This window comes from Dendrobates tinctorius, unplaced genomic scaffold (genome assembly GCF_039654945.1).
Source record: "Dendrobates tinctorius isolate UK_male_01 unplaced genomic scaffold, ASM3965494v1 ptg000156l, whole genome shotgun sequence".
In the NCBI taxonomy this organism is placed as follows: domain Eukaryota; kingdom Metazoa; phylum Chordata; class Amphibia; order Anura; family Dendrobatidae; genus Dendrobates; species Dendrobates tinctorius.
This window is the reverse complement of record NW_027361823.1, coordinates 26,573,120-26,599,721: the sequence shown is the minus strand read 5'-3', so window position 1 is coordinate 26,599,721 and position 26,602 is coordinate 26,573,120. Positions and strand designations below refer to the sequence as shown.

At 45.1% G+C, this 26,602-nt stretch overlaps 1 protein-coding gene across 1 annotated transcript in view; it reads right to left on the bottom strand.

Annotated features, from left to right (window-relative positions):
* Positions 1-2,004: 2,004 nt before the first annotated feature.
* The window catches only part of CABCOCO1 (ciliary associated calcium binding coiled-coil 1), a 245,455-nt gene continuing 220,857 nt past the window's right edge, over positions 2,005-26,602 (bottom strand). The window contains exon 6 of the mRNA XM_073548291.1: positions 2,005-2,373. Within this exon, the coding sequence (XP_073404392.1) occupies positions 2,299-2,373 (75 nt within the window). The 3' untranslated portion in view covers positions 2,005-2,298. The remainder of the gene's footprint in view (positions 2,374-26,602) is intronic.

Below are 26,602 nucleotides of genomic sequence, written 5' to 3'. Positions count from 1 at the left end.
CTGCTCCATTCTAAATGGGGATAAAAGTGTCACGCTCTGCCAATCAGCGAAGGTGACAGCAGTCGGACCTGCACCAATCTATAAGGTATCACATATCTTGTGGATAGCCGTTAACTTAGATATAGGAAGGAATAAACTGACATACTAGATATTAGAATGGCACATAGAATAGCTGAAGTAGAAGTGTGAAAAGATCGGTCCAAATGGATTGGCATGTAGAAAGTCAGTGACCAACCACACAGACAATCTAGGGATGGAAAGTCTGGAACACGGAGGAATCTTGTACATAGGAGACCATCTACTAGTATAAGAATCAGTAACATTGGGTTTGGAAAATAGATTCAGTGCAGACTTTTGATGTTTCTTCAAACGTACATGTTAGATGCAACTCCTGCTGTTAAAAGAAAGTACACACTCTATTTGCATAAGTTGAATAGCCTAAAGGAGAATAAGGTAGGGTGATGTGCGCTGACTATAGTTTATTGCCAGATTTAAGATTTCTGTACACAGGGAGTCAACACTTTATTTTTCAAGTATTTATTTGATATTGAAAATGACATACCGTATGTCACGATACTAAGAAAACATGTTTCATGCACAGGTCATTACATTACTGTTATTGTGAATTTTATCAATTTAGTGTATAAAATGCTGCATCAAAAAAGGCTGAGGATATGGAGTTCAATCATAAAAACAAGAGCGCTAAGCATTATAAAGGGAATGCGTCATCCGAAAATGACCTACTGTTTCGATCAGGTTTTATGTTAAACATAATCTTAAAATCATTTTTTTGAACTTTTGATAATTTTTTTAATCGTTACAAAGGCCACTAGGTCTTATACTAGACTAAAACCTGCCATACACATTATATAGCTGCAGGCAGCCATCTTGGCCCGTCTCTTGTGCTTCAGATGGAGCGCTCCTGTGTTTTCTATTAGAAAGCTGCCTACAGAGCTTATCTCAGAGAGAACAAAGTGATCAGCAGTCCATACTTGGATATGCCAGATTGACACATTCCCCTGCTATCAGTTGGCTGGTGCCCCCCCATACACATTGAAGCATCGGCCGAACGGCATTAGTCTAATATGCGTGGGAACCTTCACACTTCTATTTCTGTACAGAAGACTTTTCAGCAACTTTATTATCATCACAGATATATTTACAATATATAGTACATAACACAAGGTCCACAGTTCACATATCACAGCTCCTCTCCTGCCCATCTCATCATAATTAAATTTTGCCCAGATTAGAGCATGCACAGATTATACCTCTATAAAACAAATAGGGTCTACCTCAATCAATTGTTGTTTATGACCATGGGAACAACAGGAAGAGTCTAATTTTAGGCTTTGAGACCAGTGTGAACGTTGCACAGTTTTTGATTTGTTTTGTTAAGGCTGGTTTCACACTAGCGTTTTTAGCGCTGCGCTTCGTGCGCATCCATGTGCATGCGTCCTGCGCCCTATCTTTAACATGGGGGCGCATGGTCTAGCGTATGCATAGGTTCGTATGCATTTTCGTGCGCATGCGGGTTTTTGTAGTGTGCGCCTAGGCTCGCCGGACGCAACCTGTTGCATTTTTGGTCCGTCCGACCTGTCTCAAAAAAATGCATGTGCACGCTTGCGCACGGAATGCGCTAAAAAAAAATCACATTACAGTCTATGGGAACGCAGGCGTGCGCATGGACATGCGCACGCCTGCGTTTAAAATAGCATGCATTTTAAGAGTTAACAAGGCTAGAAACTGGTTAAAACGCATGCGCCTAAAAAAGCAAACGCATACAAAATGCATGATGCATTTTTTTGCATGCGATTCTATTGCGCACGAAGCGCAGCGCTAAAAAACGCTAGTGTGAAACTAGCATTTGACAGACAGCTATATGAAAAAACAAAATAAAAATATTTCAAATATACATTTATTATAAAAAACTGATTCAAACAACGTGTAAATTTCTGATGAAACATTTCCTTTATGAAAATATTCACCTAAACACGACATGGTATTACAATGTGTACATTCATTTTAAGTTTTTAACATTTAAGAGCCTGGATAATTCTAGATGTGCTTGCTGGTGTTGCAAAAGTTGAGTAAGCCTATTAATTATTTAATGATATGTATGAAAAAAAATGTTCCTCCAATATGACTGTATTACATGTTCAAACATATCTTACCAAATAATAATGTAGTTGAAAACATCAACAAGTGCTTGAGAGGGGTGTGAATGTAAAACAATTAAGTTTTTTTTCCATTTGTGATACTGTAATTTTTGAAGTTCCAGCCAGCTTGCTGAGAATGTCACGGCTTTTGCAGGTTTTCTATTTTTGAAGTGAAGGCCTCTTCCTGAACCCTTAACTTTTCATTTATCTCAGCCTGCAGATAGAATGAAAAAAGGATTTAGTGAAAAGCTGCCCTCCGCTGTACTTTGTCTTTGTAGGTTTGACATATCCATCTAGCCTTTACATTGAGATTACACTTCACATGCCTTCCTGTTTTACAGACATTACAAAACACCATACTGCTTTTAAGTGATAACTGTTATCATATTACTGGACATAATAGGGATAACATGTATTATGGCATATGGTCTACTATATTATATCCAAAGAGGTAAAAGTAAATTTAAAGGGAATTAATTGCCAATTATAAAAATATTTCAAATTTACCCAGATTTAAAATATTGATTTAAAATTAAATCCTTCCTTAGTTTCTCATTTTTGTTTTTAGTTTTTAGAATGTTAACCCCTTTACTACCAAGGGTGGTTTGCACGTTAACTCCCGGGCCAATTTTTACAATTCTGACCACTGTCCCTTTATGAGGTAATAACTTTGGAACGCTTCAACGGATCTGGACGCCAGATTGGACGCCATGTTGCGTTTGACGAGCCCCCAATGTGCCCAAACAGTGGAAACCCCCCACAAGTGACCCCATTTTGGAACCTAGACCCCCTAAGGAACTTATCTAGATGTGTGGTGAGCACCTTGAACCCCCTAGGGCTTCACAGGAGTTTATAACGCCTGGGCATGAAAATAAAAAATCATATTTTTTCCACAAACATGATCGTTTAGTTCCCAATTTTTAATTCTCCCAAAGGTAGCGGGAGAAATTGGACCCCAAAAGTTGTTGTCCAATTTGTCCTGAGTACGCTGATACCCTATATGTGGGGGGGACCACTGTTTGGGCGCACGGCAGGGCTCGGAAGGGAAGCAGCGCCGTTTGACTTTTTCAACCTAAAATTGGCTGGAATTGATATTGGACACCATGTTGCGTTTGACGAGCCCCCAATGTGCCCAAACAGTGGAAACCCCCACAAGTGACCCCATTTTGGAAGCTAGACCCCCTAAGGAACTTATCTAGATGTGTAGTGAGCACCTTGAACCCCCTAGGGCTTCACAGGAGTTTATATGCCCGGGCGTGAAAATAAAAAAATCATATTTTTTCCACAAATATGATCGTTTAGTCCCCAATTTTTTATTCTCCCAAAGGTAGCAGGGGAAATTGGACCCCAAAAGTTGCTGTCCAATTTGTCCTGAGTACGCTGGTACCTAAAATGTGGGAGAAAACTACTGTTTGGGCACACGTCAGGGCTCAGAAGGGAAGAAGTGATGCTTTGGAATGCAGACTTTGATGGAATGGTCAGCGGGCGTCATGTTCCATTTGCAGAGCCCCTGATGATGTTAAACAGTAGAAACCCCCCCACAAGTGACCCCATTTTGGAAACTAGACCCCCTAAGGAACTTATCTAGATATGTGGTGAGAACTTTGAACCCCCAAGTGTTTCACTAAAGTTTATACTGCCCAGGCGTGAAAATAAAAAATCCTATTTTGTGCCCACAAAAATGATCGTTTAGACCCCAATTTTTAATTTTCCCAAGCGTTACAGGAGAAATTGAACCCCAAAAGTTGTTGTCCAATTTGTCCTGAGTACGCTGGTACCCCATATGTGGGAGAAAACTACTGTTTGGGCACACGTCGGGGCTCAGAAGGGAAGAACTGACGCTTTGGAATGCAGACTTTGATGGAATGGTCTGCGGGCGTCATGTTCCGTTTGCAGAGCCCCTGATGTGGTTAAACAGTAGAAACCCCCCACAAGTGACCCCATTTTGGAAACTAGACCCCCTGAGGAACTTATCTAGATATGTGGTGAGAACTTTGAACCCCCAAGTGTTTCACTAAAGTTTATACTGCCCAGGCATGAAAATAAAAAATCCTATTTTGTGCCCACAAAAATGATCATTTAGTCCCCAATTTTTAATTTTCCCAAGGGTAACATGAGAAATTGGAGTCCAAAAGTTGTTGTCCAATTTGTCCTGAGTACGCTGGTCCCCATATGTGGGAAAAAACTGCTTAGGCACATGTCGGGGATCGGAAGGGAGTGACGTTTTGGAATGCAGACTTAGATGGGATGGTCTGCGGGCGTCATTTTCCATTTGCAGAGCCCATGATGTGCCTAAACAGTAAAAAAAACCCACAAGTGACATTGTTTTGGAAACTAGACCCCCAAGGAACTTATCTAGATGTGCCCCAACTAATCTAATGTTTCCGGTAAAGTAATTTAGTAGTGCATAGAGGTGTGGTACAATTTGAAGCAATCCTTCATATACAGGCCAGGTTTTTCGGGGCAGGTGTCACATTGATAAATGGTGTCCTTGCGTATTCCGTTTTTGTAACACACTCGGCACCTTTTTTGCGATTTACCTTTTTTTCCAGTTTGCGGGACCTCCCCCGGGAAATGCTGACCTGGTACAATACGAGCACCTTCAGTTCCGGACGTTCTGGGGCCCGCTCCTTCCAGAGTGCCAAACATCAGGGCCTTAACCACTACCTCCTGGAACTCAAAGTATGACGTATCGGTGTGGTGTGCACATTGTGACAGCAGGAATGCGTTGAGCTTTGCCAATTGGACGATGTGCACAGCCAGCTTTTTGTACCACACCTTGGCCTTTCTCAAAGCATTGTACGGTTGGGGAAGTTGATCAGAGCGATCAACGCCCCCCATGTTTTTATTATACCCCAGCACACATTCAGGTTTGCTGACCTGTGCAGAGGTACCCCGTACAGTGCTGAGGGCGCTGCCATCACCGTGTATGGTGGTCAAGAGAAGGACATCCCTCTTGTCCTTGTACTTGACCACCAGCAGGTGATCGATACATTGGGCCCAGCTCTCACCTTTTCGGAGCATCTGCCCAAGTAGCGTCTTCGGGAGGCCTCTCTGATTTTTGCGGACAGTACCGCAAGCTGCGGTACCTCGCGCAGAGAGGGATTAGTAGAGTGGGACACTGATATAAAAGTTATCAGTGTAGAGGTGATAACCTTTATCCAGCAGTGGGTGCACCAATTCCCACACAATTTTCCCACTCACTCCCAGGTCAGGAGGACACTCAGGGGGTTCAATCCTGGTGTCCTTTCCATCTACACTCTAAACCTGTGGGTGTACCCTGAGGTACTTTCACACAGCTTATAGAGTTTGATTCCGTACCTGGCCCTCTTACTGGGCAGGTATTGACGGAATCTGAGCCTGCCCTTAAAATGGACCAAGGACTCATCCACGCAGATGTTCCTTTGGGGCACGTACACTTCAGCAAACTTTGTGTTGAAGTGTTCGATGACCAGCCGAACTTTGAACGGACGGTCAAAATTGGGGTCATCTCGTGCAGGACACTGTGCATTATCGTTATAATGCAGAAACTTGTGGATGGCCTGAAAACGCGCCCGGACCATGACCATTCAGAACACTGGAGTGTTGTATAAAATATCAACACTCCAATATTGCGGAATTTCAGGCTTCTTCAGGATACCCATGGCCCCAGGCCCCAAAACTACGTCATTTCAACTGCGTCCACAGGAGACCAGTTAGTATAGGATGAACGCGGGTTTTGCTCCAAAAAATGCCGAGCGTACAAATTAGTTTGCTCCACCATGAGGTTAACAAAATCCTCAGAGAAAAAGATTTTGAAAAAGTCAATTTCTGTGAGGCCGGTGGAGTCAAACTTGATTCCTGATTCTGCCACAAAATCAGGAATCAGTGGCTCGTAATTTTCGGGGGGCGAGGTCCACACAGGGTCTGCTGAATCAGCTGTGGGCATGATGGGCGCTGCCTCATCTTCTGTCCTGGAGCGTCTGCATGGCAGTTCCGCAGGACCCGAGGAGGAAGATGAGGAGGGGGAAGAGGAAGAGGATGAAGAATCCGAAAAATAAAGAAAAGTCGGATCATCATCCTTGCTATCAGTGTCAGAGGCAAGTAAAGCATATGCCTCCTCCATTGAATAGCGCTGTTGGGAGGAACGTGATGGGCGGGACATTTTTTTGTGTAAATATGGTGCTTGGGTGTACCTTATTTATAACTGTGTATGTGGTGGTGGGGCAAGTGATTGGTGCACATTATCTTGTAAGAAAAAGCTAAAAGGAAATGGGGAGCAAAATACCTGTAAAAAAAAGTCTAAAACAGCAGGTCCTAGGTATGATAAGTGAATGGCATCACTTATCAAAATTTAGTGGCTGCTGGATGTGTGCACAGGGGTGGCTCAAAGGGGGGAGGTGAAAAATAAAAATGGATAACAGCCGGCGTCACTTATCAAAATTCGGCGGCTGCTAAATGTGCACAAGGAAACGGCGCAAAGGGGGGTAAAAAGAGGGGGCTGGGGGGATTGGGGTAGATGAATAGAGATCGGGCAGGGATCAACAGTTAGGGTTGTAGTTAGGTGGCACAAAAAGGGGTGAAAAAATGAAAAACGGCAGGCACAAGCTCTGATAAGTGATGTGCGTCACTTATCAAAGTTTTGCGGCTGTGGGATGTGTGTACAGAGGTGGCTCAAAGAGAGCTAAGGAAAAAAAGCGAGCACGACTGTTGATCGGTGAACTGCATCACCGATCAATGCTCGGCGGCTGCGCACGGATGGAGGTGGCGCAAAAGTGGGGTGGAGGGGGGTAAAAATAGGGGGAAGGAGGATGGGGGGATTAGTGTGGATGAAGAGAGATTGGGCAAGGATCAGTTAGGGTTGTAGTTAGGTGGCACAAAGGGGGGTGAAAAAAATGAAAAACGGCAGGCACATGCTCTGATAAGTGATGCGCGTCACTTATCAAAGTTTTGCGGCTGCGGGATGTATAGGAGGAGGTGGGGCAAAGGGGGCTGAGTGAAAAAAGCAAGCACGAGTGTTGATCAGTGAACTGCGTCACCGACCAATGCTCGGCGGCTGCGCACGGAGGCAGCGCAAAAGGGGGGGTGGAGGGGGTAAAAGGGGGGTGAAGGGGGGTAAAAAGGGGGGTGGAGGGATGAAGATAGATTAGGGGGTGAAGATAGATTGGGCAGGGGATCAGGGATCAATTAACACTTACAGTTGTAGTGTTCTTTCTTCTTTCTTCTGCAGGGATTATGATGCTACAAGCTGTGACACCACAATACCCAGCACAGGAGCTCTTGCTGCATCCGACCTCTCTGCAGGAATACTCAGCTAGAGTGAGGACCCCTGCAGACAGGTAAGAGGCAGGTCAGTGGCAGGTCACAGAGTGGTCACATCGTTGCTGTGACCTGTCATTGGTGGGATCGAATGATTACATCGATCCCACCAATCCCTGCTCTGCCTGGTGACCATGGTAACTGCCTAGGATCGGAGCTCACAGCTCCGATTCCTAGGCAGGTCATGGCCAGGTCATCAGCAGGGCACAGAGCGGTCACAGCGTGACCGCAGCTGTGCCCTGTGGCTGGCGCGATCGCCGATCTAATCAATCATGCCAACCACTTCCTGCAGGCCCTGCTGGGCCTCTCCTAGGCTCCGGCCTAGGATCGGTGCTATTACGCTGTGATTGGCGCAATCGATTAGATCGGCGTTCGCACCAATCTGGGGGCTTTTCTCCAGTGCCTGGCATTGCCAGGCACCGGTCCTAGGATCGAATGCATCGGTACTCGATCCTAGCCTAGGATCCTGTTGTTACAGCCAATCTGATTGGCTGGAACAAAGAGAAGCGCTGTGATTGGCTGTTCTGAATTGAACAGCCAGTCACAACTCACAGAGGGGCGGGCCAGGGCGGAGACTGCCCGGGATGCCGAGGCCATCTATCCTGAGGTAAGATGGCGTCGGCATTTTAATGCAATCACTGCGATTTAAGTTGCGATGTCGCATTAAAGGGCATGACGTAATATTCCATCCATGGGACTTAGGTCCCAGGTCACATGGACGGAATATTACGTCCATTGTAGGAAAGGGGTTAAAAATATTTTTTTTCTTTAAAGGCCTAAATTCCCCAAATCCCTCTTTCCATGCTGAATGTCTCACTCCATTCACAGGCCCTTCTAAGCCACAGTGTAAAAGATGAACAAAATGGAAACAGCATAAATCCATGATGGCGAACCTATGACACGCGTGTCAGCATTGACACATGTAGCCATTTTTGATGACACGCTGCCTCATGCGGCTGCATACAGAGAAGTATGGGGCAGCATGCCGAGAAGGACGTTTCATCCTTGGCTCCTGCATGGCCAGGTGCAGTAGCTAAAGATACAGTAGAGATGGGCGAACCAGAACAGTAAATTTTGGCGTCCATACCGAACACCTACTGTTCGGGCTCGGACACCGAACATGGACTTCTCCAGGAAGTCTGTGTTACTGTTCGGGTTAGGCTGCCCGAACATCGGGTGTTTCTTGCACTGTCATTGTGCTTGGCAGCACAGCAAACACCGCTTCTGATCGGCGGTGAAATCATCGCCTCTGGTCAGAGAGCAGCGGTTCCCATGCTGTCAAAAGACAGCGTGAGAGTTTAGCTGTGATTGGAGGTATAAAGTTTACCTCTGGTCACTGGTGTCAGCTGATGGGACTACTGATCCCATCATCCGACACCTGCTGCCAGTGCCACTAATTACAGCAACTCATTCCTCAGTGGTTTTCAGCCTGGAAGGTCGCATCTTGGCACCGTCTAAGTTGAAAACTGTTTTTCCCCAAACATGGATTACAGTGTGGAACAGAAAGTTGGACATGTGAGGGGTATGGTTGTTTTTTTATTTTTGTTGTATTACAGGAGGCGTTGGCTTCAATGAAATTTGGCATTAGGTGCGTATTTTTGTTGTTTATTATTTTATGTTTTTTTACAGGAAAAATGACTTCAATGGAATGGGCATTAGGTGAGTATAACTGTGTTTGTTATTTTTAAATAAAAACGTAAAAGTGTGTTTTTTATTTCAAATAAAGGATTTTATATTTGCTATACAAATACAAGATCAATATTGGATAGGGGTCTTATAGACGCCTCTCCATTACTAAGTTATGGGCTTAATGTCACCGGACAATACAAAGGTGACACTGACCCCACAAATATGAACTCCACTTGCCTCCGCCACAAGTGGGAAGAGATGGGCAAAGCACCAGAATTAGCGCATCTAATAGATGTGCCTTTTCTGGGCATCTGCGGGCTCCTATTTTTAGGCTGGGGGACCAATATCCATTTCTCCTTGCCAGCCTGAGAATACCAGCCCCCAGCTGTCTGCTTTAGCAAGTTATTTATTTAAATTAAAAAATACGCTGTGGGGACCCCACTATGCTTGATAACCAGCCTTGCTAATGCTGTCGGCTGAGGGTTGCAGCCCCCAGCTGTCAATTTTGCCAAGCTGGTTATCAAAAATACAGGGGAACCCACATTTTTTTAAATGATTTATTTAGAGCACAGGCACTAGCTGATGAATACTCCCATCAATAATTTCAGCAGTAGTCCCATCAGCTGACGCCAGTGACCTGAGGTAAACTTCTTATCTCCGATCACAGCTGTGGGCTCTCACTGTCATTTAACAGAGTGAGAGCCACGGCTGTCTGACCGTCAGTAATGATTTTATCGCTGATCAGAAGCAGTGCTTGACAGCGTGGCAAACAATGGATGTTCGGGCCCCCCATTCAAGTGAATGGAGTCCGGGTTCGGGTCCTGTTCAGACACCCGAACCCACACTTTTTTTTTAACTGTTTGGCCAAACCCGCAGGGCATCCAGGGGTCCGCCCATCTCTACTAGAGAGCAACATTTTAAAAAAAAACCCAAAAAAAACAGCAAGACCCTCACAGCAAGAAACAGCAAGAACCTCACAGCAAGAAAATTATGAGTCTCAGAAAATGCTGACACAAACCAACTAAAAAACCAAATATATGTTTGGTATTACTGTAATAATACTGACCTGCTGAATCATGATGCCAGGTCAATTTTTATAGCTCACTTAATGCTGTAAAAACAAAGCTCACAAAACCTCAAAAAAATGGTGTAACTGGGGAGGTTTTTTTTCCTCATTTCAACCCACTTGGATTTTTTATCCTGTCTCTCAGTACATTTGATAACAACATAGTGTCATTCAAAACTTTCAATTCATAAAGGAAAACAATAAAGCCATTGACAAAAAAATAAAACGGTATTAGTGTTGGAATAAAACGGGTTGGTAAGGAGAAGGGATCCTGAAATGGAAAAGTTCCAAAAATGGCCAGATATGATGGGGTTATAGTATAGAATTTTTTATTTTAAGTCTATATTCATGTTTATGCATGGGAATATTTGCAGCAAGACATTTTTTATATTTGTTCAAAAGTTACAATTACTTTTTGGCAGGCAAAGATGTCTGTTCTAAAGAAAACAGAACTAGACCTCTTAATTTTCTATATCTAGAGCAAACATTAACTAATCTATGCGCTTCAGCTTTCCAAAATGTCAAAGTCGACTTTGCACACTTCCTTACAATAACTGTAGCAAGCTCACTTATATATCAAAGTCAATGTTCAGACAAGCTAAGAAGTAATTCATGAGATAACTCGGCTTCCTGTAGTGTGAGTACAATACATGTGTGTGTAATGTAAAACCATTGTTTATCTTGTGATCCATTTTTATATGACCTGCAGTGTTCTTTTCATATTATATTCAGCAGAGATGAGAGGAGCTTTTGAAATTCGAATTTGTGGACTTTGTAGAATTTTCCAAAAAAATTTCATAAGCAAATAAATAAAATTAGCAAATAAACTTGCAAAAACCTCAACACTGGAAAGCCTTTAACTGTTTAACTGTAAGGAAAATACACTTGGGGAAGGAAAGAGAGAGAAAGAATCCTGCTGACAATAAGAGCTTACATTCTACAGAAGAGAGAGACTTACTCAGTGACTTCGGAGATAGAAAATGACTCTGCCATACAAACTGTTTTCCGATGGGAACCACTGGCCTAGGCACTGACCACCACTGTACAAGATGTGATAGATATCCATAAGATGTCATAAATACAGGGCACTGTGGGAAAGCCCGTGCATCAATGCAAACTGATGTTAACCCGCTTTCCGATGCTTCTTGTGCTCATTCTTTGGACATAGTTTCTGCTAGTTGTGCTAAAAGCTGTAAGAACATTGGTTCGGGAGGCTGCCAAGAACTCTACAGCAACATTAAGGGAGCTGCATCAATTTCTAGCAAATACTAGTTGTGAAATACATGTGTCAACAATCTCCAATATACTTATATTCTTCATATGTATTGACTGCGGGGTAGAATGATAAGATGGAAGACATTTCTTACAAACAACAACATCCAAGCCTAGCTATCTTTTGCTAAAATCTACATCAAGTCAGCCAACAGCATATTGGAAAATGTGTTCAGGTTTGATGAGACCAAAGTTCTTGAAGTTTTATTGAAGTCTGTCGGCAATTCCTGTACCTGCTGCCGTTTAACCCACTACCTGCTGTGAACATATTGAACTGTTATTGAAATGTTATTGGAGAATGTTCACATTATCTACACCTGTCTATTTTTAATCTGTTTGTTAAAAATACCTCAAAAATGGACAACACTTAAGCATAAAACACATACACATGTGGGGTGGTGCCACGATACCTCACAATTTGTTTCATTAGATATATATATATATATTATATACTAGATAGTGGCCCGATTCTAAAGCATCGGGTATTCTAGAATATGGCCAGCGGGAGACCGACGTTCAAAAGATGGTCCAGGACGATTCACCATGATCGGCGATCCCACAGCGGGGGCCTGATTGCTGCTGCGTGTCACACTGAGGCTGAGTACCCACATTGCAGAAATGCTGCAGAAATTTCCGCAGCATTTCCGCAACTCCCGCCGCAGGAAAAACACATGCGAATTCACATGCGCTTTCCCATGGAAAACATGCGTTTTTCACGCGATTTTCGAGTGTGGAATTCAAGCGCATTCCAAGCGATTTGAAACATCACTTGAAATGTGATTGACAGGTTGGTCACACTTGTCAAGCATACTGTTTGACAATTGTGATCAACTTTTTACTATTGATGCTGCCCATGCAGCATCAAAAGTAAAAGATAGAATGTAAAAAATAATTTAAAAAAATTAAAAAAAAGGTTATTCTCATCTTCTGACGACCCTCGATCTCCTCTCCACACTCCCGGCATCTTCCGGTCCCAGTAATGCTTAGCGCAAAGCATTACTGGGACCGGAAGATGACGGTCGCGTGGTGAGAGGAGGGAAAGAGTCCGGGGGCCATCAGAAGGTGAGTATATCACTATTTTTTTATTTTAATTCTATTTTATACAGGTTTATGGTACCAAGGGTCTGCTTCGCCGCTGACCTCCATGCGGCAGGAGATGATCCGCAGCAACCGTCAGGAGATCAGCGCCGCAGATCTTCCGATGGTAGCGGTGGCATGCGTCGTTCGAATACCGCGCCAATTCGCGGCAGGACTGCACCTGTCGTTGATTGGTCGTGGCCGGGCGTGACCCATCAGCGATGCGGGATTTCCGTTACAAACAGAAAGACAGAATTAGACGATTATATAGTAGATAGTGTACCATTAACTAGAGGACTAGGCCAAGCATGAGATAAATTAAGCTGCTGGTCAGTCAGATAACTGCCTCAAGAAAATTAAAAAAATGGACACTAGAAAAGCAGGTGGAGCACCTCTAGAATAGTCATGAGGAGGGTACTGGAGGTTATGTACTTGTACATAGTTATTGTGCACTGTTAGTTGAAAAGTGCACCAAGAAAGCAAAAATAATATATATTGCAAGCAATACCACATCAGAAGTATATTTAAGTTAAAGCGTGGAGTACCTCTAAGACAAATATGAGAGGGGTTATAAAGAATATGCATTTGTATGTATATATTGTGCACCGCTATTCTGAGGTGCACCAAGTATCAAACAAAAAACAACCCCTGTGGTGGATCAGAAATGTTTAAACATGAAATGGCATTACCGACCACCCCGGTGAATTGGATACAAATAAACACAATTAGTGGAAGGAAATGGAACATTTTCACCCATTCATAGATTGCTGGTGGTCTGGCATCAGGGACGTCCTCGGTACTTGCCTGTTACTGCCCAGGGAATAGAATCCGGTTTTGCCTGTTTTTCCCTATAGGGACTGCAATAACCTAGTTCCACTTTACTCCTACCCTAACAAGGGCAGTCCACAGCTAAATACTACAAAAAAACAGGTTCTCCAGATGAGCCTAACAATTGGATGGTTATAAATAATCTAGTAATACATAAGGTATAACTGGTTGAGAAAGGTTGAAATTGATGGACCAGTCTTTTTAGAACCTTCTTAACTATGCAACCATAGTGATGTAGAATGATGCACACTCTGTGTGGAGAGTTCCAAGGTGCTGATGAAGTGGGATGAGAATCCCCATGGACAAGTAGTATATATAATCACCACACACTCTAGATCTATATTTACAGGTGGCATGCAACAAGATAACGTTTCAACCCTGCCAGGGTCTTATTCATATAGTCACTGCAGAAGGGTGATTAGAACTTTGACAGATATGCCATAGAAATGAGGTACATAGGAAACCTTAAGATGCTTCTGTATATCGGTGCTCCGGCACCTTCACTGTGTGCTGCAGCATGACAATGACCCGAAACACACATGCAAGGCAAGTTAGGAGTGCCTCTGTAAGGCCAGGATCACACATGCGAGAAACTTGGACTAGTCTTGCATGTTATTACCCGGCACTGCCGCCGGCACTCGGAGCGTGTGACCACATAGCAATACATGCAGCCGCACACTCCGCTACTGTATGTCGGCGGCAGTGCCAGGTATTAACATGCAAGACTCGTCCGAGTTTGTTGCATGTGTGACCCTGGCCTAAGATGCATTTCTAGGTCCTGGAATCGTCTATCTAGTCGGCAGACCTGAACCCAACACAAAATATTTGGAGGGAGCTGAAATTCAATGTTGTCCAGTGACAGCCCAGAAACCGGAGAAGATCTGTATAGAGGAGCGGGCCAAAATCTGTTTGCAAACTTGATCAAGAACTACAGGAAATGTCTGACCTCGGTAATTGCAAACAAAGGTTTCTGTACCAAATATTAAATTCTCTTTTTCTATTGTTTCAAATACTTATTTTGTGCAATAACATGCTAATTAATTAAGTAAAAATCATACAATGTGATTTCCTGGATTTTTTTTAGATTCTGCCTGTCACAGTTGATGTGTACCTACAATAAAAATTACAGACCTCTTCATTCTTCATAGGTGGGAAAACTTGCAAAATTGGCAGTATCAAATAGTTATTTTCCCCACTGTGTTTATGTATACAGTATATGTATTGTAAGGTAGCGCTGTTATTCAAGTAGGGGATACTTGCTTAGCCGCCACAAAACCAGATCCGGCACAGGTTTTCCATAAACAATCATAGTCCATGCAGTTTATTTAGCATCATATACCCACAGCAGCAACATAAACTTCATAACATCAGCATAGCGTCCATGACAGAGTTCAGCTCTGTAATCCCTGTGGTCACACAGGTTATGCATACACAGGCTCTTCAGCCTCAGTTATCTCACCCACGTCAGGGTTTCCTCATAGTTCCTTCATCATGCTGCAGATGTCCATTCCCTCCAGGGAATCATCAGGCACGTGCAGCCATTCAACAGTGTTCCTTGCTGTCAGGAAGACAGCCTCCATCTCTCCCAGATGGAGCCTTCCAAAACGGACCAACAAGGTCCCTGCATTCACCCCTTGTGACCTACCCTGGCCACCTTATATGGTCCGTAGCCATGCCCACCGGGTCACATGGCTATAACCTCATCACAGGTCCTTGAACCACTCATACACACTTTATACTAGCGTTCTTTGACACACCCCCTGGGTGGGTTTGTAGGTAACTAGTCCCTGACACCTTGAACCAGCACCTTAGCAGTATCACTGCTGATCAACACACATATATATCTCCATCTCAAGGCCACCCACCTTGAGATACATAACGGTCATTCAGCTTGAGACACATTACAATCATTCAGGACCACTGGTGTCACGTCGCCGTCAGACTCGGGGCCTGCTATCCCAGCCTCGACCACTAGGAGGCGCCGGACTGTCACGTCGCCGTCAGACTCGGGGCCTGCTGTCCCGGCCTCGGCCACTAGGAGGTGCCGGACTGTCACATCGCCATCAGACTCGGGGCCTGCTGTCCCGGCCTCGGCCACTAGGAGGCGCCGGACTGTCTCATCGCCGTCAGACTCGGGGCCTGCTGTTCCTGCCTCGGACACTGGGAGGCGCCATGGTTTGCCCTCGAGTGATGGCGGCGACAGAGAAGGGGCTCCTGCGCAGGCATCTGATGGACGCAGGCTCCGCTCCTCTGTCGGTCATGGAGGGGTTGGTGCATCGCCATCTGGCCTGGTCCTGGGGGCGGTCCTGATGACATCATCAGTCCGGGAACCTGTGAGGGATGACCTGATCCCTCAAATACCTTGGGACTGGTCTTGCAAGCCGCCGGATATATTCTTGTTCCCCTATGTGCTACTGTGTGATTTGCTATTATTTGACTCTGACCTCAGCCTGGATTTCTGACCCCTCTACTGCCTGACGATTTTGTACCTCTGTGATTCTCCCGGTTTGTGACCTTGGCCTGGATATTCGACTCTGCTACTGCCTGCTGTTTTTGTACCTTTACCGCCCTCCCGTTTTGTGACCTTGGCCTGGACTCTCGACTCTCGACTCTGCCACTGCCTGCCATTTCTGTACCTCCGCTGCTCGCCTGGTTTATGACTACGTTTTTGGCTCCCTGCCTTCTTCCCTATTGGCGACAGTCCTGCTCTGGCGTACTGCTTTTAGACAACCACCCCCTGGGCCTTGCTACAATTCCAGATCCCTGTATAGGGGTTAAGGGTCTTGGGGTTTCTCGGGGTGCTGTCCCTACTGCAGCCCAGAACCGCGGACGGACGTCATAACTGGAAATGCTTATACTCTCGTCCTGGGACATCCACACAGCGCCCCCTAGCGGACACAGTGGTCACTACACCACAGTACATATATATATATATATATATATATATATATATATATTATATATGTATAATATATATATACATATACATACTGTATATATATATACTGCTCAAAAAAATAAAGGGAACACTTAAACAACAGAACATAACTCCATGTAAATCAAACTTCTATGAAATCAAACTGACCACTTAGGAACCAACACTGATTGACAATAAATTTCACATGCTGTTGTGCAAATGGAATAGACAATAGATGGAAATTATTGGCAATTATCAAGACACACTCAATAAAGGAGTGGTTCTGCATGTGGGGACCACAGACCACATCTTAGTATGCTTTCTGGCTGATGTTTTGGTCATTTTTGAATGTTGGTTGTGCTTTCACACTCGTGGTAGCATGAGACGGACTCTACAACCCACACAAGTAGCTCAGGTAGTGCAGCTCATCCAGGATGGCACATCAATGCGAGCTGTGGCAGGAAGGTTTGCTTTGTCTGTCAGCATAGTGTCCACTGGAGGCGCTACCAGGAGACAGGCCAGTACACCAGGAGATGTGGAGGGGGCCGTAGGAGGGCAACAGCCCAGCAGCAGGCCCGCCTTTGTGCAAGGAGGAACAGGAGGAGCCCTGCAAGAGCCCTGCAAAATGACCTCCAGCAGGCCACAAATATGCATGTGTCTGCACAAAAGGTTAGAAACCGACTCCATGAGGATGGTCTGAGGGTCCGACATCCACAGATGGGGTTGTGCTCACAGCCCAACATTGTACAGGAGGCTTGGCATTTGCCACAGAACACCAGGATTGGGAAATTCGCCACTGGCACCCTGTGCTCTTCACAGATGAAAGCAAGTTCACACTGAGCACATGGGACAGACGTGACAGAGTCTGGAGACGCCATGGAGAGTGATCTGCTGCCTGCAACATCCTTCAGCATGACCAGTTTGGCAGTGGGTTAGTAATGTTGTGCGGTGGCATTTCTTTGGCGGGCCACACAGCCCTCCATGTGCTCGCCAGAGGTGGCCTGACTGCCATTAGGTACCGAGATGAGATCCTCAGACCCCTTGTGAGACCATATGCTGGTGCGGTTGGCTCTAGGTTCCTCCTAATGCAGGACAATGCCAGACCTCATGTGGCTGGAGTCTGTCAGCAGTTCCTGCAAGATGAAGGCATTGAAGCTATGGACTGGCCCGCCCGTTCTCCAGACCTGAATCCGATTGAGCACATCTGGGACATCATGTCTCGCTCAATCCACCAACATCACGTTGCACCAAAGACTGTCCAGAAGTTGGTGGATGCCTTTGCCCAGGTCTGGAATGAGATCCCTCAGGAGACCATCCACTGCCTCATCAGGGGCATACCCAGTCGTTGTACAGTAGGGAAGTCATACAGGCACGTGGAGGCCACACACAATACTAAGCATCTTATCCTTGTCATGAAGCATTTCCACTGAAGTTGGATCAGCCTGTAATTTGATTTTCCACTTTGATTTTGAGTATGATTCCAAATCCAGACCTCCTTGGGATATTCATTTTGACTTACATTGATAATTGTTATGTTTTATTGTTCTGAACACATTCCACTATGCAATGAATAAGAATTTGCAACTGGAATATTTCATTCAGAGATATCTAGGATGTGGTATTTTAGTGTTCCCTTTATTTTTTTGAGCAGTATATATATATACACTCACTGGCCACTTTATTAGGTACACCATGCTAGTAACGGGTTGGACCCCCTTTTGCCTTCAGAACTGCCTCAATTCTTCGTGGCAGAGATTCAACAAGGTGCTGGAAGCATTCCTCAGAGATGTTGGACCATATTGACATGATGGCATCACACAGTTGGCGCAGATTTGTCGGCTGCACATCCCTGATGCGAATCTCCCGTTCCACCACATCCCAAAGATGCTCTATTGGATTGAGATCTGGTGACTGAGGAGGCCATTTGAGTACAGTGAACTCATTGTCATGTTCAAGAAACCAATCTGAGATGATTCGAGCTTTATGACATGGCGCATTATCCTGCTGAAAGTAGCCATCAGATGTTGGGTACATTGTGGTCATAAAGGGATGGACATGGTCAGCAACAATACTCAGGTAGGCTGTGGCATTGCAACGATGCTCAATTGGTACCAAGGGGCCCAAAGAGTGCCAAGAAAAAATTCCCCACACCATGACACCACCACCACCAGCCTGAACCGTTGATACAAGGCAGGATGGATCCATGCTTTCATGTTGTTTACGCCAAATTCTGACCCTACCATCCGAATGTCGCAGCAGAAATCGAGACTCATCAGACCAGGCAACGTTTTTCCAATCTTCTACTGTCCAATTTCGATGAGCTTGTGCAAATTGTAGCCTCAGTTTCCTGTTCTTAGCTGAGAGGAGTGGTACCCGGTGTGGTCTTCTGCTGCTGTAGCCCATCTGCCTCAAAGTTCGACGCACTGTGCGTTCAGAGATGCTCTTCTGCCTACCTTGGTTGTAACGGGTGGCAATTTGAGTCACTGTTGCCTTTCTATCAGCTCGAACCAGTCTGCCCATTCTCCTCTGACCTCTGGCATCAACAAGGCATTTCCGGCCACAGAACTGCCGCTCACTGGATTTTTTTTCTTTTTCGGACCATTCTCTGTAAACCCTAGAGATGGTTGTGCGTGAAAATCCCAGTAGATCAGCAGTTTCTGAAATACTCAGACCAGCCCTTCTGGCACCAACAATCATGCCACTTTCAAAGGCACTAAAATCACCTTTCTTCCCCATACTGATGCTCGGTTTGAACTGCAGGAGATTGTCTTGACCATGTCTACATGCCTAAATGCACTGAGTTGCCGCCATGTGATTGGCAGATTAGAAATTAAGTCTTAACACACAGTTGGACAGGTGTACCTAATAAAGTGGCCAGTGAGTGTATATATATTGTGGCAGGGCTAAGGGTCGTGTAATTGATGGGAGACATGTGTCTCATAAATGGCTTATCTCCATAATGTAAGGCATAAGTAAAGCATACCAGATACTGTTATTGTTTTTGTTTGAAGGACCTGTGGTGAGGTCACAGTCATGTGACCAGTCAGCTGTTGGGAATGTGGGTGTGGCTACAGCCTTATAATGTGACCTGCTCCTGAACAAGGGAGCTGTATGTGGGGAGGACTACAGCTCCCAGCATGTGCTGAGACTCGCGGTCTGAGTCTGCAACCACGAACGTTTATGTTTTGTTTGCCTAAGCTAGAGGCTATTTTTGGTGACACGCTGTTTTATGGTTTATGGCAGAAATAAACCTCATGAACTTTGGAAGAATCGGTCTCCTGATTGTCTCCCGCTGCACCTTAGTGAGTCACATCCCTACAATATATATATATATATATATATATATATATATATATATAAACAAAATACACTCAAAGAAAAACAAAGTTATAACTCTAGCAATTAATTGAGGCAAAACCTGAAACCCGTATACATATATCGATTCATCCACAATAAAATAGCACCTTCCAATACTATGTAATATATCCAAATCTTACATTAAATCATGCAAGGAAAAAGAAGGAATAGGCCAAAAATTGTATAAAATCTCAATTTATTATTATTCAAAAATTTAAAAATTGTAGCAAGACAAGGAAATTTCCAAAAAATATGCCAAGGTATATGCTTACACCTGACAATGAAGAAACAGCGTATTATAATCTCTAAAGAACAAAAATAAACCCTCAGATAGTAATCATATGGGGCACTCCGTTAGTATTGTAAAGACTCCATGACAGCCAATATCATTATATAAAAAATATATTATACATTAATTGCAAAAAAGGGTATATTATGTATAAAACTTTGTACAGCACCTGACAAAAATATATATGCATAATGCAAAATTATAAATGTGCAAAATAGCAAATAATCAGATGCAGCACAATCATCATTCCACAATTCTCACAGCCAAAAAGAGCCAATGCAATTAATATAATCAATGCGTATATCATACAATGCAAAAAGTGCTAGGTGCCAGTCATTAGAAAGCAGATAAAAAGGGATATATAATAATACTTTGCTCAGTGCACAATAATTATTTCCAAAATATCCATAATGTTAAAGGAAATACCTATTCAATGAATACTGATGCTGCTAATGTGCAGATACCAGCTGCAATTGCATGAAACCCGATTGCACAAAACAACAATGGCTATCAGAAAACTTACATGTGTGTAAACGCCGATACTGCTGGTGTGCAGATAACCTGGCTATCCCGACAGCGCCGTTTCACCATATGGCTTCCTCAATAGGGGTCAATGTGTGTGAAGTGAGCGCATTCGTGTATAAATATCCCCGCAATCAGCTGTGTCGGCATTACCGGTGACTTATTGCACATGCGCCGCTCTTTGAACTTCCTCCCATACAAAAAGTGACTTCCCGTTCACAGCTCCTGGAACGCAAGCGTGAAACGCTCTGATGTCACCATATTGAGCAGGACAGGAAGTCAGGGGATCGTCCTGAGTGACGCATGCGCTGACCAGACGCCGAGATATCTCAAAGGGAATATAGCGCTCAAACAAAGAGCATTAATGCTGGCTAATATTAAAGAATGGATAGTCTATCCCTAGAACAATTCTTAATAAACAGTGCATAAATAAATAAATACAATTTAACGCAATATACACATAATATAATTACAATATATTGGTACAAATCATATTAATATAAATCTCATAATAATAAAAATATGTATATGAACAAAGATTTTATAATAAATAATAATATTGTGAATACTCCATAAATATACAGATAAATTTATCAATATAATTAATTAATAGGGTAAAGTGACAAGTGCAAAAAATATTTTATAAATGCAAAAATAATAAATGAAAAAATTAATAAAATAAAAAATATGAAGAGTTCTTCCACAAATTCATATGAAGGAACCGAAGAATCCATTTGATGATCCAAGAATATATCCAAATATTGAATCATACCAGGCCATGAAAATTTTACCTAAATATTCATATACTACAAATATAAATAAAAAACACTTAAAATCAACATAAAAACACACACACAAAACAAGATATACAGTGGAAATCAGGGTATTATAAGAATGCATTAAAACCCAGAGTTTCATTGAGTCCTTGAGGAGTCATGCTTCCAAGCAAATAAATCCAATTGCTTTCTCTCTGTGCAAGCACTTTAGCAAGGTCCCCCCCTCAAAAACCCAGATTGACCTGATCAATAGCCAAAATTCTGAGACCAGAGGGAACCGCTTAAAGTGCTGCTGCAGAGTTTTAAGAATACTGCAATCTTCAATTTCAGCTGACTTCTCTATATCTCTCACATGTTCTCTGGTTCTAACTCTCAGTTCACGAGTCGTTAGACCCACGTAAACCTTGTTACAGGGATATCTGGCATGATATACGACTCCTTTAGAAATACAGGTAAGCGTCTTGCGTATCTGAAAAGTTCTAGAACCATCATGATTACCAAAACTCTTACCTCTATAATGATTACTAGAGTTGAGCGACTTTTGGTTTTTTAGGGTCGCGTTTCGTTTCGTGAAACCCGACTTTTCCTCACTTTTTACATCTCATGACGAGGCCCATCTATTTCTCCATACAAAATCATTGGTCCCATATAATGTTTGAAACAGTATATGATGAGCTCCACATAATGCTACAGTATATGTTGGTCCCCATGGATGAAGCTCCACTGTCTTATGGGCCCAAATAATGCTCCAAACATAATGGGCCCCATTTCTAATGCTCTAGTGTATAATGGGCCCTGTAAATGCTGCTCCAGTGTCTGATGTCCACCTTTGGAATGTTCCAGTGTATGGTGGGCCCCATCTATCATTCTCCAGAGTATAGTGCTCCCCAAAAATTGCTGTCCCAACATTGAAAACAATCAAATAAGTCTCCTCGCTAGGGAATCCCTGTACTTGTCTGGACTCCTCGTCGTCTCCATCTTCCATCTCACTGCACAGTATTTCAACTTTGCAAGTGCTGTGATCCTGAGCAAGCAGGGGGGGCCCACTCGTTGGCGACGGCACTGGCACAGGGCCCCTGATAGTACGGTGGTGTGTCTGATGGCGGGTGGGCCGAACCTGCACTTTCATCTGCAGCTTCCTCTTTGTCACCGTGTAGGATGGAACTGTATATGGGAAGGGTAACCTGAGTTTCATCAGGGTCAGGTTCAGGTCGTGTAGCGTGCGAGGGGAATGTAGTGGTCTGGGTCAATGTACCAGCAGATTCATCGAGCAGTGGCTGGGCATCAGTGCACTTGTGTCGCCCCCAGGAGTACGGTCGCCACAGTGGCATTACCTTCTTCCTAGGGAGTGTGATGTCATGCTTGGGAGCAACGAACGATCTCTCTAGCAGGTTAACTGATTGGGCGGCGTTATTCCCACGAGTCATGACCCTCCAAACAGCGTTCATGAAGGCAAAGTGTTTGTTTTACGTGGGCAGTATGGTTGCAAAGCTGAACCTTAAAGGAATTTCCAGAAGGGCACCACCAGGAGTGGAGCCTACGGTTAAATTTGACTCCACCTGGGAAACCTCAACCATGCCAGCTACAGAACAGATGCACACATTGCAAGCTTAATTCCGTTAACGAACGAGACTCCGTCATGCCCCGCGGTCCGAGTCCGGCTTACTAGAGGGACACGTGAGGCTCTGGCACATGAGATTGGCCAATAACTGGTGTGTCATGCCCTTACATGTCCGTGGCTGCATGTGCGCTACACTGAAAAGGCCAGCGTTTGTCGCTTACAGGTGCAGATAACCCGCTGAACAACGTTAGTGATGGGGATCACTGATTACAATTATTACCGGCGAACAATGATTTCCTAGTAAGTGCAGGTCAACCGCAGTTCCGGAATTAGGCCTAACCGTCATTCCTGAAAAAATGAAAAACTTACATGTGCAAACCACAGGTGCTGTAGCTTGCTTAACAGCTCGCCAGCCGTTCTCACGCCCAGTATGGATTACACGTGATTGCACAAAGGTGAGAAAGGGTACCGTATCCCCAGATAACATGTATGGATAGCGTACACATTCAAAAGATATGTCTATACATCAGGAGGCAGGCTCAGACGGTGTTAGGCCCAGTATGGATTGCACGTGATTGCACAAAGGTTAGAAAGGGTACCGTATCCCCGGATAACATGTATGGATAGCGTACACATTCAAAATATATGTCTATACATCAGGAGGCAGGAAGACGGTGTTAGGCCCAGTATGGATTGCATGTGATTGCACAAAGGTTAGAAAGGGTACCGTTTCCCCGGATAACATGTATGGATAGCGTACACATTCAAAATATATGTCTATACATCAGGAGGCAGGCTCAGACGGTGTTAGGCCCAGTATGGATTGCACGTGATTGCACAAAGGTTAGAAAGGGTACCGTATCCCCAGATAACATGTATGGATAGCGTACACATTCAAAATATATGTCTATACATCAGGAGGCAGGCTCAGACGGTGTCAGGCACAGTATGGATTTGACGGCCCAGACTACACAGCGAAGGAGCAGGGAGAGGTAAAGATTGCAAATGCTGGGGCCCTGCCCAAGCAAGGGGGGCCCACTCGTGGGCGTCGGTACTGGCACTGGGCCCCTCATAGTACGGCGGTGTGTCTGACGGCGGGTGTGCACCACCACCGTCAGAGACACTTGATTGCACTATGAAGGACCCTGTGCCAGTGCCCGCGCCCAAGAGTCGGCCTACCCACCTGTCCAGGGCAACGGCACTCGCACGGTGTCGTGCGCTAGGTGGTGACCCCGGCCATGGGGGGGGGAGGCAGCACAGTCAGGGAATTTTAGAAAGTGGCATATGTTGATGTTGGACATTCAGCTGATGCAAAAGGTGAAATAGGTCAAGTCCCAGGAAGAGGTGGACCAAAGCAAGCCATTTTTCTGTCACCCTATGTGTCATCAGGGGAAGGTGGGACAAAATCCTTGGAAACCCATGCGTGGTTCATTTTAATGAAGGTTAGATCATCCACATTTTGGGTTGACAGACGGGTCCTTTTTTCTGTCAGGATTGATCCAGCTGCACTGAAGACTCTTTCCGATAGCACACTTGCAGCTGGGCAAGCGAGCTCCTGTAAGGCATATTGTGCCAATTCAGGCCAGGTGTCCAGTTTAGCGGCCCAATAGTCAAAGGGGAATGACCTGTGTGGGAGAACATCGATATGGGAGGAAAAGTAGTTTGTAACCATAGTTGACAACTGCTGTCTCCTGTCACTTTCCATCGATGCAGTATTACCAGTTGTGTGAGCGGTACTTGAAAAATCAGTCCACAACATTGTCGTGAAACCCCTGTCTCCAACGCCACTTCTGCTGTGTGCACCACGAACACCTCTGCCAAGCTGCCCCCGGCCCGTACGGCTCATGTGAGAACCATCACCGCTGCTGTGTGCTGGGAATGCCTCAAGCAACCGATTTACCAGAGTTGCTTGTTTATTAGCCAATATTAGGTCAAGGTTCTCCTGTGGCATGATGTTTTGTAATTTGCCTTTATAGCGTGGATCCAGGATGCTGGCCAACCAGTAGTCGTCATCGTTCATCATTTTGGCAATGCGTGGGTCCCTTTTTAGGATCTGCAAGGCATAATCTGACATGTGGGCCAATGTTCCCGGTGTCAATGATGCACTGCGAGTGCTGGTTGGAGGAGCACTTTCTGGCAAATCCACATCCCTCCAGTCACGCACAAACCCTGTACCAGACCTTGCCACGTCAACATTTTCACTTGCCCCACGAGATGCATCCTCCTCCCCTAAGTAATCATCCCCATCATCCTCCTCCTCCTCTTCTTCCTCCACCTCGTCCAGGAGAGGTCCCTGAGCAGACAATGGCTGAATGTCATCAAGGATTCCCTCCTCCTCTTCCTCCTCATCAACATTGGCTGCAGACACCTGCTCCTTAAGGTGCATCAAAGTTTGCATGAGCAGACGCATAAGTGGGATGCTCATGCTTAGGATGGCGTTGGCTGCGCTTAACAGCCGAGTGCATTCCTCAAAACACTGAAGGACTTTACAGAGGTCTTTCAGCTTTGACCACTGCACACCTGTCAACTCCATGTCTGCTCTCAAAGTGCCTGGCCGTGTATCCTCCCACAAATGCATTATGGCCTGCCTCTGCTCGCACAGCCGCTCCACCATGTGCAGGGTGGAGTTCCACCTTGTTGCAATGTCGATAATGAGGTGGTGGTTGGGAAGGTGGAGCAATCGCTGCAGCTTCTGCATACGAACGGAGTGTACAGGCGACCGGCGGATGTGCGCGCACAGTCTTCGCACCTTCTGGAGCAGGGCTGTTAACTCGGGATAATTTTTGAGGAAGCACTGCACCACCAGGTTCAAGGTGTGAGCCAAGCAAGGTATATGGCTGAGTTTTGAAAGGGCTATGGCTGCCACAAAATTACGGCCGTTATCACTAACTACCTTGCCTGCCTCAAGATGTACACTGCCCAGTCATGACTCAGTTTGTCGCTTCAAGTACTCGGCCAGCACCTCGGCGGTGTGTCTGTTGCCCAAACACATCATCTGCAACACAGCCTGCTGACGCTTTCCACTAGCTGCTCGATAGGGGGACACATCGTGTGCAACAGTGGCAGCTGCAGATGGAGTTCTCGTACGACTGCGCTCTGTGGACGAGCTTTCGCTTCTGGAGGAGGAGGAGGAGGAGGGTCGAACGCCTACAGCCAACTGTTTCCTATACCGTGGGCTAGGCAGCACTGTCCCACCACCGCTGTCCCCTGTGGACCCTGAATCCACCACATTAACCCAGTGCGCAGTGATGGACACGTAACGGCCCTGGCCATGCCGACTGGACCATGCATCAGTTGTGAGGTGCACCTTTCCGCTCACTGACTGCTTGAGTGCATGGACAATGCGGTCTTTCACATGATGGTGGAGGGCTGGGATGGCTTTGCGAGAGAAGAAGTGGCGACTGGGTAGGTCATAGCGTGGTACTGCATAGGCCATGAGTACACGGAAAGCTGTGCTTTCCACCAACCGAAAGGGCATCATCTCAAACGAGATTAGTTTGGCAATGTGGGCTTTCAAACCCAGTGTACACGGATGAGAGACTGAGTACTTTCTTGACCTACTCATAGTGTCTGGGAGGGTGAGCTGGACTTGAGAGCTGCATATGGTGGAAGTAGCGGTGGACAGGGCGGACTGAGAGAGGGTTGATGATGGTGATGGAGTTGGTGTTCTTTCTGATGGCCTAGAATCAGTCTTTCGTTGATATAACAGTGGGATTCCCTGACTGCTGTGGCCTTGCAACGACACCTCAACATTTGCTGCTGTGCTAACCGGTGCGCTTACAGTGGGGGAAACAATGTAGCGTTGCTGACTACCTTCGTTGTGATCAGTTGCACATGTGGCACTTGAGGTT